Below are 17,345 nucleotides of genomic sequence, written 5' to 3'. Positions count from 1 at the left end.
CCCAGCGTCATGCTGAGGCTTTTGTAGAAGCCGGGGAGGGCTTCTGTTCCTGGGAAGGAGCTGCCTGTTGCTGTCTCTTCCCTCGACCTCTGCCTCGTGGCAGATATGAATAGCCCTTTGCTCTCTTATTTTTAAAGGAACGAAAGGGCTGCGGTTGAAAAGTCGGTGCCTTTTTCTGTTGGGGAGTGACTTGAGGTAGAAAGGTGGATTTCCCGGCTGTAGCCGTGGCCACCAAATCTGATAGACCGACTCCAAATAACTCCTCCCCTTTATACGGCAAAACTTCCATATGCCGTTTTGAATCCGCATCGCCTGTCCACTGTCGCGTCCATAAAGCTCTTCTGGCCGAAATGGACATAGCACTTACCCGTGATGCCAGTGTGCAGATATCCCTCTGTGCATCACGCATATAAAGAAATGCATCCTTTATTTGTTCTAACGACAGTAAAATATTGTCCCTGTCCAGGGTATCAATATTTTCAATCAGGGACTCTGACCAAACTACCCCAGCACTGCACATCCAGGCAGTCGCTATAGCTGGTCGTAGTATAACACCTGCATGCGTGTATATACTTTTTTGGATATTTTCCATCCTCCTATCTGATGGATCTTTAAGTGCGGCCGTCTCAGGAGAGGGTAACGCCACTTGTTTAGATAAGCGTGTTAGCGCCTTGTCCACCCTAGGAGGTGTTTCCCAGCGCTCCCTAACCTCTGGCGGGAAAGGGTATAATGCCAATAATTTCTTTGAAATTATCAGCTTTTTATCAGGGGCAACCCACGCTTCATCACACACGTCATTTAATTCTTCTGATTCAGGAAAAACTATAGGTAGTTTTTTCACACCCCACATAATACCCTGTTTAGTGGTACCTGTAGTATCAGCTAAATGTAACGCCTCCTTCATTGCCAAAATCATATAACGTGTGGCCCTACTGGAAAATACGGTTGATTCGTCACCGTCACCACTGGAATCAGTGCCTGTGTCTGGGTCTGTGTCGACCGACTGAGGCAAAGGGCGTTTCACAGCCCCTGACGGTGTTTGAGGCGCCTGGACAGGCACTAATTGATTGTCCGGCCGCCTCATGTCGTCAAACGACTGCTTAAGCGAGTTGACGCTATCCCGTAATTCCACAAATAAAGGCATCCATTCTGGTGTCGACCCCCTAGGAGGTGACATCCCCATATTTGGCAATTGCTCCGCCTCCACACCAATATCGTCCTCATACATGTCGACACACACGTACCGACACACAGCAGACACACAGGGAATGCTCTACACGAAGACAGGACCCACTAGCCCTTTGGGGAGACAGAGGGAGAGTCTGCCAGCACACACCAAAAAAACGCTATATATGACAGGGATAGCCTTATAATAAGTGCTCCCTTATAGCTGCTTTATATATATCAAAATATTGCCATTAAATTTGCCCCCCCTCTCTGTTTTACCCTGTTTCTGTAGTGCAGTGCAGGGGAGAGACCTGGGAGCCGTCCTGACCAGCGGAGCTGTGAGAGGAAATGGCGCCGTGTGCTGAGGAGATAGGCCCCGCCCCTTTCCCGGCGGGCTCGTCTCCCGCTATTTTGTGAATCCAGGCAGGGGTTAAATATCTCCATATAGCCTCTGGGGGCTATATGTGAGGTATTTTTAGCCTTTTAATAGGTTTTCATTTGCCTCCCAGGGCGCCCCCCCCCCCAGCGCCCTGCACCCTCAGTGACTGCATGTGAAGTGTGCCGAGAGGAAAATGGTGCACAGCTGCAGTGCTGTGCGCTACCTTTAGAAGACTGCAGGAGTCTTCAGCCGCCGATTCTGGACCTCTTCTTACTTCAGCATCTGCAAGGGGGCCGGCGGCGCGGCTCCGGTGACCATCCAGGCTGTACCTGTGATCGTCCCTCTGGAGCTGATGTCCAGTAGCCAAGAAGCCAATCCATCCTGCACGCAGGTGAGTTCACTTCTTCTCCCCTCTGTCCCTCGTTGCAGTGATCCTGTTGCCAGCAGGAATCACTGTAAAATAAAAAAACCTAAGCTAAACTTTCTCTAAGCAGCTCTTTATGAGAGCCACCTAGAATTGCACCCTTCTCGGCCGGGCACAAAAATCTAACTGGAGTCTGGAGGAGGGTCATAGGGGGAGGAGCCAGTGCACACCACCTGATCTGGAAAAGCTTTACTTTTTGTGCCCTGTCTCCTGCGGAGCCGCTATTCCCCATGGTCCTTTCAGGAACCCCAGCATCCACTAGGACGATAGAGAAACCCCATATGTTGTATGCAGTTAACCTGCTGATGGTAATAATAATACTGATTTGACTGTTTCACACTTGCTGCATTCAGAGAGAGGAGGCTGGGGAAAGAAAGTGGGGGTAAGGGCAGATAGGGACTGGGAGAGAAAGAAAGAAGGTAGGAGGCTTGGGGCAGATAGGACATGAGGGAGGGTTAGGTTCAGCTGCTATATATATATATATATATATATATATATATATATATATATATATATATATATATATATATATATATATATACACATATATATATACACATACACACACAGACATACATACTGCGCGCCAAATGGAGGGTTAGGGTCCTGTGCTTGCCCACACCCAAGACAGGTCATACCCAGACCCATCTGGCCAACTGCTCATGGCTACTGGCGTACCTCAACCCCTAGACTGTTCGGGAGTAAAATTATCAATCCCGGGATTGTGTTACCACCCCATCAGCCCTGCCCGCATCCTATTTTAACATCCTCTGTGCGGGTGGGGTCAACTTACAGAGGTATGCAGGCGGTCTGGCTGGTAGCGTGAACTCTGACTTCACGTCACGCTGCGCAGTGCGTACAGAGGGAAGGGGGAGCTGGTCAAGGGGAGCCGGCCAGCATCTGAGCTTGCTGAAGACACTCAACACTGCCTGGCATAGAAAAAAGTAAGGTGGTGGCCAATCCCGAAATCCACGTGATTGGAAGCTCCAATCCCAGGATTGAAGTTGAGGCCAGAATCCCGCCGATTCCGATCCTGGGATTGGCCTCCATAGCCGGGAGCTGTGCATGAATTGGGTGATCTTACACGTGTCAGTACTGGTGTATATAGTGCAGCATCATTATATAGCCTGTCAGCCTACAGATATACAGAATCTACATTTCTGAAAGGTTAACGCTACACAAACATTCAGCATGACAGAGCACCGGCTCCTAGCAGCAGGACTCCTTGAACCCAGCAGCTCCTGTGTGAGTAGCACCAAACCTCCTAATATAATCCGGCCCTGGTGTCAGTCATTTTGACGACCTTTTAACTAGTCAAGATTATAAAATCTGAAGGAATTGAAAAGCAGATCATTTACATCACAAGAAGTCCAGCAGAGTGTAGCAGAATAGAGCTAATGACAGCTTTCCAGACCCACTTAATGCAAGACCACAACAAATTAACTGCACTGATACAGTAATACACACAAGCAGCCTCCAGGACACCACAAAATAAGATAAGCACCTCCCCCACTAATGGCCATCTAGAAATAGGAAGGTATAACTGTAGGGGACCTGAGCCTGCAAGCAGCTAGGATTTAAGTGGATAGCTTACCTGTAGTGGTCTATCCTGACCACTGCATCTCAGTCACATAGTCCTATGCCAATATTCCCAGGCCTGGCTGAGCAGTGACTGCAGTGTGACGTGACCACCTGCATGCGGGATATACGCAGCAGCAACTCCTGGAGCTGTGTCTCTGTTGTCCCTGCCTGTCCCTTCAGGTAACATGCAATCTCTCCAGGAGCTGTCCGTCTGCACTCAAAATAGACCCCCCTACCCGGTTTCAGAATGTATACTGTATACAACTGGAAGTCCTAAAGGGCGGAGCAAAGGGTAGGGAGCGGATCGCTACAAGTCCAATCTCAATCATTATGAGAAAGACAGGGGAGCATGTTAAATCCAGCCGCAGAGCCCGTGGTGCAGTCCTGCACACCTGCGGTAACTGGAGATCAGCAGAGTGACCACTCCAATACTCTGCCCGCCAGCAGAGTTCCAAGAAGGTTGCAACTGTAGTAGAAAATGTATAATAAAAAAATAAGATTTTACTCACCGGTTAATCTATTTCTTGTAGTCCGTAGTGGATGCTGGGGACTCCGTAAGGACCATGGGGAATAGACGGGCTCCGCAGGAGACTGGGCACTCTAAAGAAAGATTCAGTACTACTGGTGTGCACTGGCTCCCTCCCTCTATGCCCCTCCTCCAGACCTCAGTTAAGGAAACTGTGCCCGGAAGAGCTGATATTACAAGGAAAGGATTTTGGAATCCAGGGTAAAACTCATACCAGCAACACCAATCACACTGTACAACTTGTGATAACCATACCCAGTTAACAGTAAAAACAACAACTGAGCATCAACCAATGGATGCCAACATAACATAACCCTTTATTAAGCAATAACTATACACACGCATTGCAGAAAGTCCGCACTTGGGACGGGCGCCCAGCATCCACTACGGACTACGAGAAATAGATTTACCGGTGAGTAAAATCTTATTTTCTCTAACGTCCTAGTGGATGCTGGGTACTCCGTAAGGACCATGGGGATTATACCAAAACCTCCAAACGGGCGGGAGAGTGCGGATGACTCTGCAGCACCGAATGGGCAAACACAAGGTCCTCCTCAGCCAGGGTATCAAACTTGTAGAATTTTTCAAACGTGTTTGAACCCGACCAAGTAGCAGCTCGACAAAGCTGTAATGCCGAGACCCCTCGGCAGCCGCCCAAGAAGAACCCACCTTCCTTGTGGAGTGGGCTTTCACTGATTTTGGATGCGGCAATCCTGCCGCAGAATGAGCCTGCTGAATCGTGTTACAGATCCAGCGCGCAATAGTTTGCTTTGAAGCAGGAGCACCCAGCTTGTTGGATGCATACAGGATAAACAGCGAGTCAGTCTTCCTGACTCCAGCCGTTCTGTTAACATAAATCTTCAAAGCCCGGACCACGTCCAGCAACTTGGAATCCTCCAAGTCACGAGTAGCCGCAGGCACCACAATAGGTTGGTTCAAATGAAACGAAGACACAACCTTTGGTAGAAATTGCGGAGAGTCTGCAATTCTGCCTTGTCCATATGGAAAACCAGATAGGGGCTTTTACATGACAAAGCCGCCAATTCTGACACTCGCCTAGCTGAAGCTAAGGCCAACAGCATGACCACTTTCCACGTGAGATACTTTAGCTCCACGGTCTTAAGTGGCTCAAACCAGTGGGATTTCAGGAAACCCAACACCACGATGAGATCCCAAGGTGACACTGGTGTCACAAAAGGGGGCTGAATATGCAGCACTCCCTTAACAAAAGTCTGAACCTCAGGCAGTGAAGCCAGTTCCTTCTGAAAGAAAATAGATAGGGCCGAAATCTGGACCTTTATGGATCCTAATTTTAGGCCCATAGTCACTCCTGACTGTAGGAAGTGCAGGAATCGACCCAGCTGGAATTCCTCTGTAGGGGCCCTCCTGGCCTCACACCAAGCAACATATTTTCGCCATATACGGTGATAATGCTTTGCTGTCACGTCTTTCCAAGCCTTTATCAGCGTAGGAATAACTTCATCCGGAATGCCCTTTTCCGCTAGGATCTGGCGTTCAACCGCCATGCCGTCAAACGCAGCCGCGGTAAGTCTTGGAACAGACAGGGTCCTTGTTGTAACAGGTCCTGTCTGAGAGGAAGAGGCCATGGATCCTCTGTGAGCATTTCTTGCAATTTCGGGTACCAAGTCCTTCTTGGCCAATCCGGAGCGATGAATATCGTTCTCATTCTTCTTTTTCTTACAATTCTCAGCACCTTTGGTATGAGAGGAAGAGGAGGAAACACATAGACCGACTTGAACACCCACGGTGTTACTAGTGCGTCCACAGCTATCGCCTGAGGGTCCCTTGACCTGGAACAATACCTGTTTAGCTTTTTGTTGAGGCGTGACGCCATCATGTCCACCTATGGGAGTTCCCATCGATTTGCCAGCAGCGTGAAGACTTCTTGATGAAGTCCCCACTCTCCCGGGTGGAGGTCGTGTCTGCTGAGGAAGTCTGCTTCCCAGTTGTCGACCCCCGGAATGAACACTGCTGACAGTGCTTGCACGTGATTCTCCGCCCACTGAAGAATCCTGGTGGCTTCTGCCATCGCCACCCTGCTTCTTGTGCCGCCCTATCGGTTGACATAGGCCACTGCAGTGATGTTGTCTGACTGAATCAGCACTGGTTGGTCTCGAAGCAGAGGCTCCACTTGGCTTAGGGTGTTGTATATGGCCCTTAGTTCTAGGATATTTATGTGCAGACAAGTCTCCTGACTTGACCACAACCCTTGGAAGTTTCTTCCCTGAGTGACTGCTCCCCATCTGCGGCCCTCGAGAAGGTGAGCACTCTGCAGCCACCACAGAAGAGACACCCTGGCCCTGGGGGACAGGGTGATCAGCCGATGCATCTGAAGATGCGATCCGGACCACTTGTCCAACAGATCCCACTGAAAGATCCTGGCATGGAACCTGCCGAAGGGAATGGCTTCGTATGACGCCACCCATATTTCCCAGGACTCACGTGCAGTGATGCACCGACACCTGTTTTGGTTTCAGGAGGCCCCTGACTAAAGTCACAAGCTCCTGAGCCTTCTCCTCCGGGAGAAATACCTTCCTCTGGTCTGTATCCAGAATCATGCCCAGGAAGGGTAGACGCGTCGTAGGGATCAGCTGCGACTTTGGAATATTCAGAATCCAGCCGTGTTGCCGCAACACTTCCTGAGAGTGTGCTACGCTGATCAGTAACTGCTCCCTGGACCTCGCCTTTATGAGGAGATCATCCAAGTATGGGATAATTGTAACTCCTTGCTTCCGAAGGAGCACAATCATCTCCGCCATCACCTTGGTAAATATTTTCGGTGCCGTGGACAGGCCAAACGGCAGCGTCTGGAATTTGTAATGACAGTCCTGTACCACAAACCTGAGGTACTCTTGATGAGGCGGATAAATGGGGACATGCAAGTAAGCATCCTTGATGTCCAGCGACACCATGAAATCCCCCTCTTCCAGGCTTGCAATGACCGCTTTGAGCGATTCCATTTTGAACTTGAATTTCTTCAGATAAATGTTCAGGGATTTTAAATTCAAGATGGGCCAGACCGAACCGTCCGGTTTCGGTACCACAAACATAGTGGAATAGTAACCCCTTCCCTGTTGAATAAGGGTAACCTTTACCACCACTTGCTGGAGATATAGTTTGTGAATGGCCGCCAATACTACCTCCCTTTCCATGGGGGAAACTGGCAATGCCGATTTTAGGAAACGGTGAGGGGGCGTCACCTCGAATTCCAGCTTGTATCCCTGAGAGACAATTTGTATAGCCCAAGGATCCACCCGTGAGAGAACCCACTGGTGGCTGAAATTTCGGAGACGTGCCCCCACCGCACCTGGCTCCGCCTGTGGAGCCCCAGCGTCATGCGGTGGATTTAGTGGAAGCCGGGGAGGACTTTGGTTCCTGGGAACTAGCTGTATGGTGTAGCTTGTTCCCTCTACCCCTGCCTCTGGCAAGAAAGGATGCACCTCTGACTCTCTTGCTTTTTTGTGAACGCAAGGACTGCATTTGGTAATACGGTGCTTTCTTCGGTTGAGAAGGAATATATGGCAAGAAATTTGACTTCCCAGCTGTAAGCTGTGGAAACTAGGTCCGAGAGACCGTCCCCAAATAATTCCTCACCCTTATAAGGCAAAACCTCCATGTGTTTTTTCGAGTCGGCATCTCCTGTCCATTGCTGAGTCCATAAGACCCTTCTGGCCGAAATGGACATAGCGTTTATTCTAGAGCCCAGCAGGCAAATGTCCCTCTGGGCATCCCGCATATATAGGACAGCATCTTTGATATGCCCCAGGGTCAGCAGAACAGTGTCCCTGTCCAGAGTATCTATCTCCTCCGAGAGATTATCAGCCCATGCTGCTACCACACTACACATCCAGGCCGAAGCAATTGCTGGCCTTAGTAGAGTACCAGAATGTGTATATACAGACTTCAGGATAGCTTCCTGCTTTCTATCCGCAGGATCCTTCAGGGCGGCCGTATCCAGAGACGGCAGAGCCACCCTCTTAGATAAGCGTGTCAACGCCTTGTCTACCCTAGGGGAGGATTCCCAGCGTAACCTATCCGTTGGCGGGAAAGGATACGCCATCAGTAATCTCTTGGAAATTACTACTTTCCTATCAGGGGAATCCCACGCTTTTTCACATAATTCATTTAATTCATGTGAAGGGGGAAAAGTCACTTCTTGCTTTTTCTCCCCATACATATAAACCCTCTTGTCAGGGACAGGGTTTTCCTCTGATATGTGCAATACATCCTTCATTGCTATAATCATGTAGCGGATGGCTTTAGTCATTTTAGGCTGCAACTTTGCATCATCGACAACGACACTGGAGTCAGACTCCGTGTCGGCATCTGTGTCCACCATCTGGGACAGTGGGCGCTTATGAGACCCTGACGGCCTCTGAGCTGTGGGATCCGACATGGGTTGAGACCCTGACTGTCCCAATACATCAGCTTTATCCAACCTTTTATGCAAGGAGCTTACATTATCATTTAACACCTTCCACATATCCATCCAATCAGGTATCGGCACCATCGGCTGCGACACCACATTCATCTGCACTTGTTCTGCCTCCACGTATTCTTCCTCATCAAACATGTCGACACTGACGTACCGACACACCGCACACACACAGGGAATGCTCTGACTGAGGACAGGACCCCACAAAGGCTTTTGGCGAGACAGAGAGAGAGTATGCCAGCACACACCCCAGCGCTATATAACCCAGGGATTACACAGTACCTTAGTGTTTACCCAGTAGCTGCTGTTTTATATAAAATGCGCCTAAATTTATGTGCCCCCCCTCTCTTTTTCACCCTTTTTCTACCTTGATACTGCAGGGGAGAGCCTGGGGAGCTTCTTTCCAGCGGAGCTGTGGAGAGAAAATGGCGCTGGTGTGCCGAGGAAGAAGGCCCCGCCCCCTCAGCGGCGGGCTTCTGTCCCGCTTCTATGTGTAAAAAATGGCGGGGGCTCGCACATATATACAGTGCCTGGCTGTATATATGTGTTATTTTGCCAATGGTACTCTAATTGCTGCCCAGGGCGCCCCCCCCTGCACCCTACAGTGACCGGAGTGTGCGGGTGTGCTGTGGGAGCAATGGCGCACAGCTGCAGTGCTGTGCGCTACCTTAAGTGAAGACAAGAGTCTTCTGCCGCCGATTTCGATGTCTTCTTGCTTCTGCCGGCTTCTGTACTTCTGGCTCTGCGAGGGGGACGGTGGCGCGGCTCCGGGAACGGACGATCAAGTTTAGGTACCTGTGTTCGATTCCCTCTGGAGCTAATGGTGTCCAGTAGCCTAAGAAGCGCAACCTAGCCGCAGTTAGTAGGTTTGCTTCTCTCCCCTCAGTCCCTCGTAGCAGAGAGTCTGTTGCCAGCAGAAGCTCTCTGAAAATAAAAAACTAAAATACTTTCTTCTTAGCAAGCTCAGGAGAGCCCACTAAAAGCACCCAGCTCTGGCCGGGCACAGATTCTAACTGAGGTCTGGAGGAGGGCATAGAGGGAAGAGCCAGTGCACACCAGTAGTACTAAATCTTTCTTTAGAGTGCCCAGTCTCCTGCGGAGCCCGTCTATTCCCCATGGTCCTTACGGAGTCCCCAGCATCCACTAGGACGTTGGAGAAATAAAGGCACTTTATAAGAAAAAATGAAAAAACCTGAGCCCTTCTTCGTGGGCACAAAACATGGTGCTTAGAATACATATACAAAATTTACCTGTGTAAGTATGTATACATATGTATATCCCTATTGACTTAGTTACGGGTGTGTAATGGAAAGTAATGAAATTAGGGTGGTTCTGCCTGTGAGAACCTACATTCTTAGAGAAATAGAGGGTGAGACAAAATACAGGGGGGGTCTATGATATACTTACGTTTGGCTGGAGTCTTCGATTGCACCCTCACAGTTTTATCAACCTGAAAAAAAGGTTCAAAACAATAACATTCTCAAACATTAAAGAATAGGTTTTCACATCTTTGCTAGAATAGGCGAGATATGATCTCCATTTCACAATAACCAGATAAGAGGAATTTATGGAGAAAAATATATTTGATATAAGTCCATTTGGCAATAAAAATAAGAATTTACTTACCGATAATTCTATTTCTCGTAGTCCGTAGTGGATGCTGGGGACTCCGTAAGGACCATGGGGAATAGCGGCTCCGCAGGAGACTGGGCACATCTAAAGAAAGCTTTAGGACTATCTGGTGTGCACTGGCTCCTCCCCCTATGACCCTCCTCCAAGCCTCAGTTAGGATACTGTGCCCGGACGAGCGTACACAATAAGGAAGGATTTTGAATCCCGGGTAAGACTCATACCAGCCACACCAATCACACCGTACAACTTGTGATCTGAACCCAGTTAACAGCATGATAACAGAGGAGCCTCTAGAAAAGATGGCTCACTACAGCAATAACCCGATTTTTTGGTAACAATAACTATGTACCAGTATTGCAGACAATCCGCACTTGGGATGGGCGCCCAGCATCCACTACGGACTACGAGAAATAGAATTATCGGTAAGTAAATTCTTATTTTCTCTAACGTCCTAAGTGGATGCTGGGGACTCCGTAAGGACCATGGGGATTATACCAAAGCTCCCAAACGGGCGGGAGAGTGCGGATGACTCTGCAGCACCAATTGAGAGAACTCCAGGTCCTCCTCAGCCAGGGTATCAATTTTGTAGAATTTTACAAACGTATTTGGTCCTGACCAAGTAGCTGCTCGGCAAAGTAAAGCCGAGACCCCTCGGGCAGCCGCCCAAGATGAGCCCACCTTCCTTGTGGAGTGGGCATTTACAGATTTTTGGCTGTGACAGGCCTGCCACAGAATGTGCAAGCTGAATTGTACTACAAATCCAACGAGCAATAGTCTGCTTAGAAGCAGGAGCACCCAGCTTGTTGGGTGCATACAGGATAAACAGCGAGTCAGATTTTCTGACTCCAGCCGTCCTGGAAACATATATTTTCAGGGCCCTGACAACGTCTAGCAACAGAGTCCTCCAAGTCCCTAGTAGCCGCAGGCACCACAATAGGTTGGTTCAGGTGAAACTGAGGACGAGTCCTCAATTCCGCCCTGTCCGAATGGAAAATCAGATAAGGGCTTTTACAGGATAAAGCCGCCAATTCTGACACGCGCCTGGCCCAGTCCAGGGCCAACAGCATGACCACTATCCATGTGAGATATTTTAATTCCACAGATTTAAGTGGTTCAAACCAATGTGACTTTTGGAACCCAAAAAACTACATTGAGATCCCAAAGTGCCACTGGAGGCACAAAAGGAGGCTGTATATGCAGTACCCCTTTTACAAACGTCTGAACTTCAGGGACTGAAGCTAGTTCTTTTTGGAAGAAAATTGACAGGGCCGAAATTTGAACCTTAATGGACCCCAATTTCAGGCCCATAGACACTCCTGTTTGCAGGAAATTTAGGAATCGACCCAGTTGAATTTCCTCCGTCGGGCCTTACTGGCCTCGCACCACGCAACATATTTTCGCCAAATGCGGTGATAATGTTTTGCGGTTACATCCTTCCTGGCTTTGATCAGGATAGGGATGACTTCATCCGGAATGCCTTTTTTCCTTCAGGATCCGGCGTTCAACCGCCATGCCGTCAAACGCAGCCGCGGTAAGTCTTGGAACAGACAGGGTCCTTGTTGGAGCAGGTCCCTTCTTAGAGGTAGAGGCCACGGATCCTCCGTGAGCATCTCTTGAAGTTCCGGTTACCAAGTCCTTCTTGGCCAATCCGGAGCCACGAATATAGTGCTTACTCCTCTCCATCTTATCAATCTCAGTACCTTGGGTATGAGAGGCAGAGGAGGGAACACATACACTGACTGGTACACCCACGGTGTTACCAGAGCGTCTACAGCTATTGCCTGAGGGTCCCTTGACCTGGCGCAATACCTGTCGAGTTTTTCCCAACGGTTTATAATCATGTGGAAGACTTCTGGGTGAAGTCCCCACTCTCCCGGGTGGAGGTCGTGCTGAGGAAGTCTGCTTCCCAGTTGTCCACTCCCGGAATGAATACTGCTGACAGTGCTATCACATGATTTTCCGCCCAGCGAAGAATCCCTGCAGCTTCTGCCATTGCCCTCCTGCTTCTTGTGCCACCCTGTCTGTTTACGTGCGTGACTGCCGTGATGTTGTCCGACTGGATCAACACCGGCTGACCTTGAAGCAGAGGTCTTGCTAAGCTTAGAGCATTGTAAATGGCCCTTAGCTTCAGGATATTTATGTGAAGTGATGTCTCCAGGCTTGACCATAAGCCCTGGATATTCCTTCCCTGTGTGACTGCTCCCCAGCCTCGCAGGCTGGCATCCGTGGTCACCAGGACCCAGTCCTGAATGCCAAATCTGCGGCCCTCTAGAAGATGAGCACTCTGCAACCACCACAGGAGGGACACCCTTGTCCTTGGTGACAGGGTTATCCGCTGATGCATCTGAAGATGCGACCCGGACCATTTTTCCAGCAGGTCCCACTGGAAAGTTCTTGCGTGGAATCTGCCGAATGGGATTGCTTCGTAGGAAGCCACCATTTTACCCAGAACCCTTGTGCATTGATGCACTGAGACTTGGCTCGGTTTTAGGAGGTTCCTGACTAGCTCGGATAACTCCCTGGCTTTCCCCTCCGGGAGAAACACCTTTTTCTGGACTGTGTCCAGGATCATCCCTAGGAACAGAAGATAAGTCGTCGGAACCAGCTGCGATTTTGGAATATTGAGAATCCAATCGTGCTGCCGCAACACTACCTGAGATAGTGCTACACCGACCTCCAACTGTTCCCTGGATCTTACCCTTATCAGGGAATCGTCCAAGTAAGGGATAACTAAAATTCCCTTCCTTCGAAGGAATATCATCATTTCGGCCATTACCTTGGTAAAGACCCGGGGTGCCGTGGACCATCCATACGGCAGCGTCTGAACTGATAGTGACAGTTCTGTACCATATACCTGAGGTACCCTTGGTGAGAAGGGTAAATTTTGACATTTAGGTAAGCATCCTTGATGTCCCGACACATCATGTAGTCCCCTTCTTCCAGGTTCGCAATCACTGCTCTGAGTGACTCAATCTTGAATTTGAACCTCTGTATGTAAGTGTTCAAAGACTTTAGATTTAGAATCGGTCTCACCGAGCCGTCCGGCTTCGGTACCACAACAGTGTGGAATAATACCCCGTTCCCTGTTGCAGGAGGGGTACCTTGATTATCACCTGCTGGGAATACAGCTTGTGAATGGCTTCCAAAACGGTCTCCCTGTCAGAAGGAGACATCGGTAAAGCCGACTTTAGGAAACGGCGAGGGGGAGACGTCTCAAATTCTAATTTGTACCCCTGAGATATCACCTGAAGGATCCAGGGGTCTACTTGCGAGTGAGCCCACTGCGCGCTGAAATTCATTGAGACGGGCCCCCCACCGTGCCTGATTCTGCTTGTAAAGCCCCAGCGTATACTAAGGGCTTGGCAGAGGCGGGAGAGGGTTTCTGTTCCTGGGAACTGGCTGATTTCTGCAGCCTTTTTCCTCTCCCTCTGTCACGGGGCAGAAATGAGGAACCTTTTGCCCGCTTATCCACGAAAAGACTGCGCCTGATAATACGGCGTCTTCTCATGTTGAGAGGTGACCTGGGGTACAAACGTGGATTTCCCAGCTGTTGCCGTGGCCACCAGGTCTGAAAGACCGACCCCAAATAACTCCTCCCCTTAATAAGGCAATACTTCCAAATGCCGTTTGGAATACGCATCACCTGACCACTGACGTGTCCATAACCCTCTACTGGTAGAAATGGACAACGCACTTAGACTTGATGCCAGTCGGCAAATATTCCGCTGTGCATCACGCATATATAGAAATGCATCTTTCAAATGCTCTATAGGCAAAAATATACTGTCCCTATCTAGGGTATCAATATTTTCAGTCAGGGAATCCGACCACGCCAACCCAGCACTGCACATCCAGGCTGAGGCGATTGCTGGTCGCAGTATAACACCAGTATGTGTGTAAATACATTTTAGGATACCCTCCTGCTTTCTATCAGCAGGATCCTTAAGGGCGGCCATCTCAGGAGAGGATAGAGCCCTTACAAGCGTGTGAGCGCTTTATCCACCCTAGGGGGTGTTTCCCAACGCACCCTAACCTCTGGCGGGAAAGGATATAATGCCAATAACATTTTAGAAATTATCAGTTGTTATCGGGAGAAACCCACGCATCATCACACACCTCATTTAATTTCTCAGATTCAGGAAAACTACAGGTAGTTTTTCCTCACCGAACATAATACCCCTTTTTGGTGGTACTCGTATTATCAGAAATGTGTAAAACATTTTTCATTGCCTCAATCATGTAACGTGTGGCCCTACTGGAAGTCACATTTGTCTCTTCACCGTCGACACTGGAGTCAGTATCCGTGTCGGCGTCTATATCTGCCATCTGAGGTAACGGGCGCTTTAGAGCCCCTGACGGCCTATGAGACGTCTGGACAGGCACAAGCTGAGTAGCCGGCTGTCTCATGTCAACCACTGTCTTTTATACAGAGCTGACACTGTCACGTAATTCCTTCCAACAGTTCATCCACTCAGGTGTTGACCCCCTAAGGGGTGACATCACTATTACAGGCAATCTGCTCCGTCTCCACATCATTTTTCTCCTCATACATGTCGACACAAACGTACCGACATACAGCACACACACAGGGAATGCTCTGATAGAGGACAGGACCCCACTAGCCCTTTGGGGAGACAGAGGGAGAGTTTGCCAGCACACACCAAAGCGCTATATATATACAGGGATAACCTTATATAAGTGTTTTTCCCCTTATAGCTGCTGTATTGTTAATACTGCGCCTAATTAGTGCCCCCCTCTCTTTTTTAACCCTTTCTGTAGTGTAGTGACTGCAGGGGAGAGCCAGGGGAGCTTCCCTCCAACGGAGCTGTGAGGGAAAATGGCGCCAGTGTGCTGAGGAGATAGGCTCCGCCCCTTTTTCGCGGACTTTTCTCCTGCTTTTTTATGGATTCTGGCAGGGGTTAAAATTCATTCATATAGCCCTGGGGGCTATATGTGATGTATTTTCGCCAGCCAAGGTGTTTTTATTGCTGCTCAGGGCGCCCCCCCCTAGCGCCCTGCACCCTCAGTGACCAAAGTGTGCTGAGGAGCAATGGCGCACAGCTGCAGTGCTGTGCGCTACCTTGGTGAAGACAGGATGTCTTCTGCCGCCGATTTTCCGGACCTCTTCTGTCTTCTGGCTCTGTAAGGGGGCCGGCGGCGCGGCTCTGGGACCCATCCATGGCTGGGCCTGTGATCGTCCCTCTGGAGCTAATGTCCAGTAGCCTAAGAAGCCCAATCCACTCTGCACGCAGGTGAGTTCGCTTCTTCTCCCCTTAGTCCCTCGATGCAGTGAGCCTGTTGCCAGCAGGTCTCACTGAAAATAAAAAACCTAAACTAAAACTTTCACTAAGAAGCTCAGGAGAGCCCCTAGTGTGCACCCTTCTCGTTCGGGCACAGAGATCTAACTGAGGCTTGGAGGAGGGTCATAGGGGGAGGAGCCAGTGCACACCGGATAGTCCTAAAGCTTTCTTTAGATGTGCCCAGTCTCCTGCGGAGGCGCTATTCCCCATGGTCCTTACGGAGTCCCCAGCATCCACTTAGGACGTTAGAGAAAATAAGATAACCTTAAACCTTTTTCCCATGATTTGCCTCTCAGCTATGATTATGTCTGGGAATTAAAAGTCAACACACACCACATAGGCCAGATGTTGGGAGTCCAACATTTTGTTGTTTTGATTAGTTCTTTTTTGTTACAATTTGCTCATTCAGTTATATGAAGTGTTTATCTATGCCATTTATAAATGCATCTCTAACAAATCATCTTCATGCATTACAATATAAGCAAACCTCAACTTTAGTAAATTCAGAATCAGGACATAAGGGTGTGACTGCAGTATAGGGGACACAAGGGTGTGACTGCAGTATAGGCGGCATAGACACGTCACAGTCGGCATGAAAGCCTCCATATGTCGAGAACTAAATTTTTACCTACTGTATACTGATCTGTATACCACTGTCAAAGTTGGTCTCATTCTTATATCATGTAAGGTTCGACACTTAATTAGCTGCAAGGGCGTCATGTAATCTCGCATACTAACCAGGCGGGCTACCCCGGCAGGATAACTGGGCTCGCTTGTGCTGCATTGAGTTTATTTCCACAATATAACAGAGTGAACCCTTGGTGACAAAGATTTTGAAAGTGGAATTAAACCTTTGTTTACCAGGCCTGGCAGCAGGGCCGGTGCAAGGTCTTGCGGCACCCTAGGCAAATCTTTTGCCCCTCTCAGACGGGAGATGCAGGTGCCCACTAGGTGAGCTGGGGTGAATTGCATCATTATACATATACAGAGAAATGGTACAACTCTCATGGAGTTTTAAAGTTTGTGATTTTTTTTTTTACAATATACTGTACTTTCACTTTAAAATTCATTCAGTGCCATCTATTCTTTATCTACTCTATAATACTGTATATGGGATCTGGGGGGGGATATTCAGTTGGGATTGAGTACAGGATGCACTGGCCAGAATATCCCGCAGCATCCAGACCACGATAATTCCAAAATTTGAATGAAATTAATTAACCCTACCCCTTACCCTTGCCCCCCCTTCCCCCAGCCTAACCCTAACCGTCATACTAACATTCAGGATGCTGGCTGTCGGGATTCTGAATGCAACATCCCATCCGCCGGGATGCCACCTACATCCCTTTAATTGTATGTGTATACATACATATATACACACAGAAATACATATATATCTATGCTCCTTATTGTGTTTCATCCTCCCATCTGTAAGTTCATTACTAACCTGCATACAGACAACATACTCATTTAGTTTTTCACTAGATTAATTCAGTGGTGCCCTCCAGTGGCTGGCGCCCCTAGGCACCCGCCTAAAGCTGCCTAATGGTAGAGCCGGCCCTGCCTGGCAGAATATAAAGAGAGATGGATACAGAATTCAGATCCCTCAATTGTAGACAAAAAGTCAGAAGGTTTTCATAACCTCATAGCCACCCCTCATTTCCATGTAATATCCATAAAGAAAAAAGTTTATATTTTTAGTTATTAGATGGCAAAAGCACTAAGCATACAAGTTTTACGAACATGTAAAATAGTAAAAAATTTGAATACTTGACAGCTATAATACTTTTGGCGAGACATAGGACATCGGTACCAGAGTGTGCCAATTTCCTTTTCTACCAAATCAACTTATAATGAACATTCCTAGAGGATTACGTCAT

The 17,345-nt window shown here is 48.7% G+C and overlaps 1 protein-coding gene across 8 annotated transcripts in view; it reads right to left on the bottom strand.

Moving 5' to 3' along the window:
* Positions 1–17,345, bottom strand: part of LOC134927840 (uncharacterized) — a 298,227-nt gene that overhangs the window by 108,680 nt on the left and 172,202 nt on the right. For all 8 annotated transcript variants that reach the window (XM_063922888.1, XM_063922889.1, XM_063922892.1 and 5 more), the window contains one exon: positions 9,941–9,983. In XM_063922888.1, coding sequence (XP_063778958.1) covers positions 9,941–9,983 — 43 coding nt within the window. The remainder of the gene's footprint in view (positions 1–9,940; positions 9,984–17,345) is intronic.

The sequence above is a fragment of the Pseudophryne corroboree genome, chromosome 5 (assembly GCF_028390025.1).
Source record: "Pseudophryne corroboree isolate aPseCor3 chromosome 5, aPseCor3.hap2, whole genome shotgun sequence".
In the NCBI taxonomy this organism is placed as follows: Eukaryota; Metazoa; Chordata; class Amphibia; order Anura; family Myobatrachidae; genus Pseudophryne; species Pseudophryne corroboree.
Note: the sequence above shows the minus strand (reverse complement) of the source record. Positions and strands in the feature narration are given on the sequence as shown.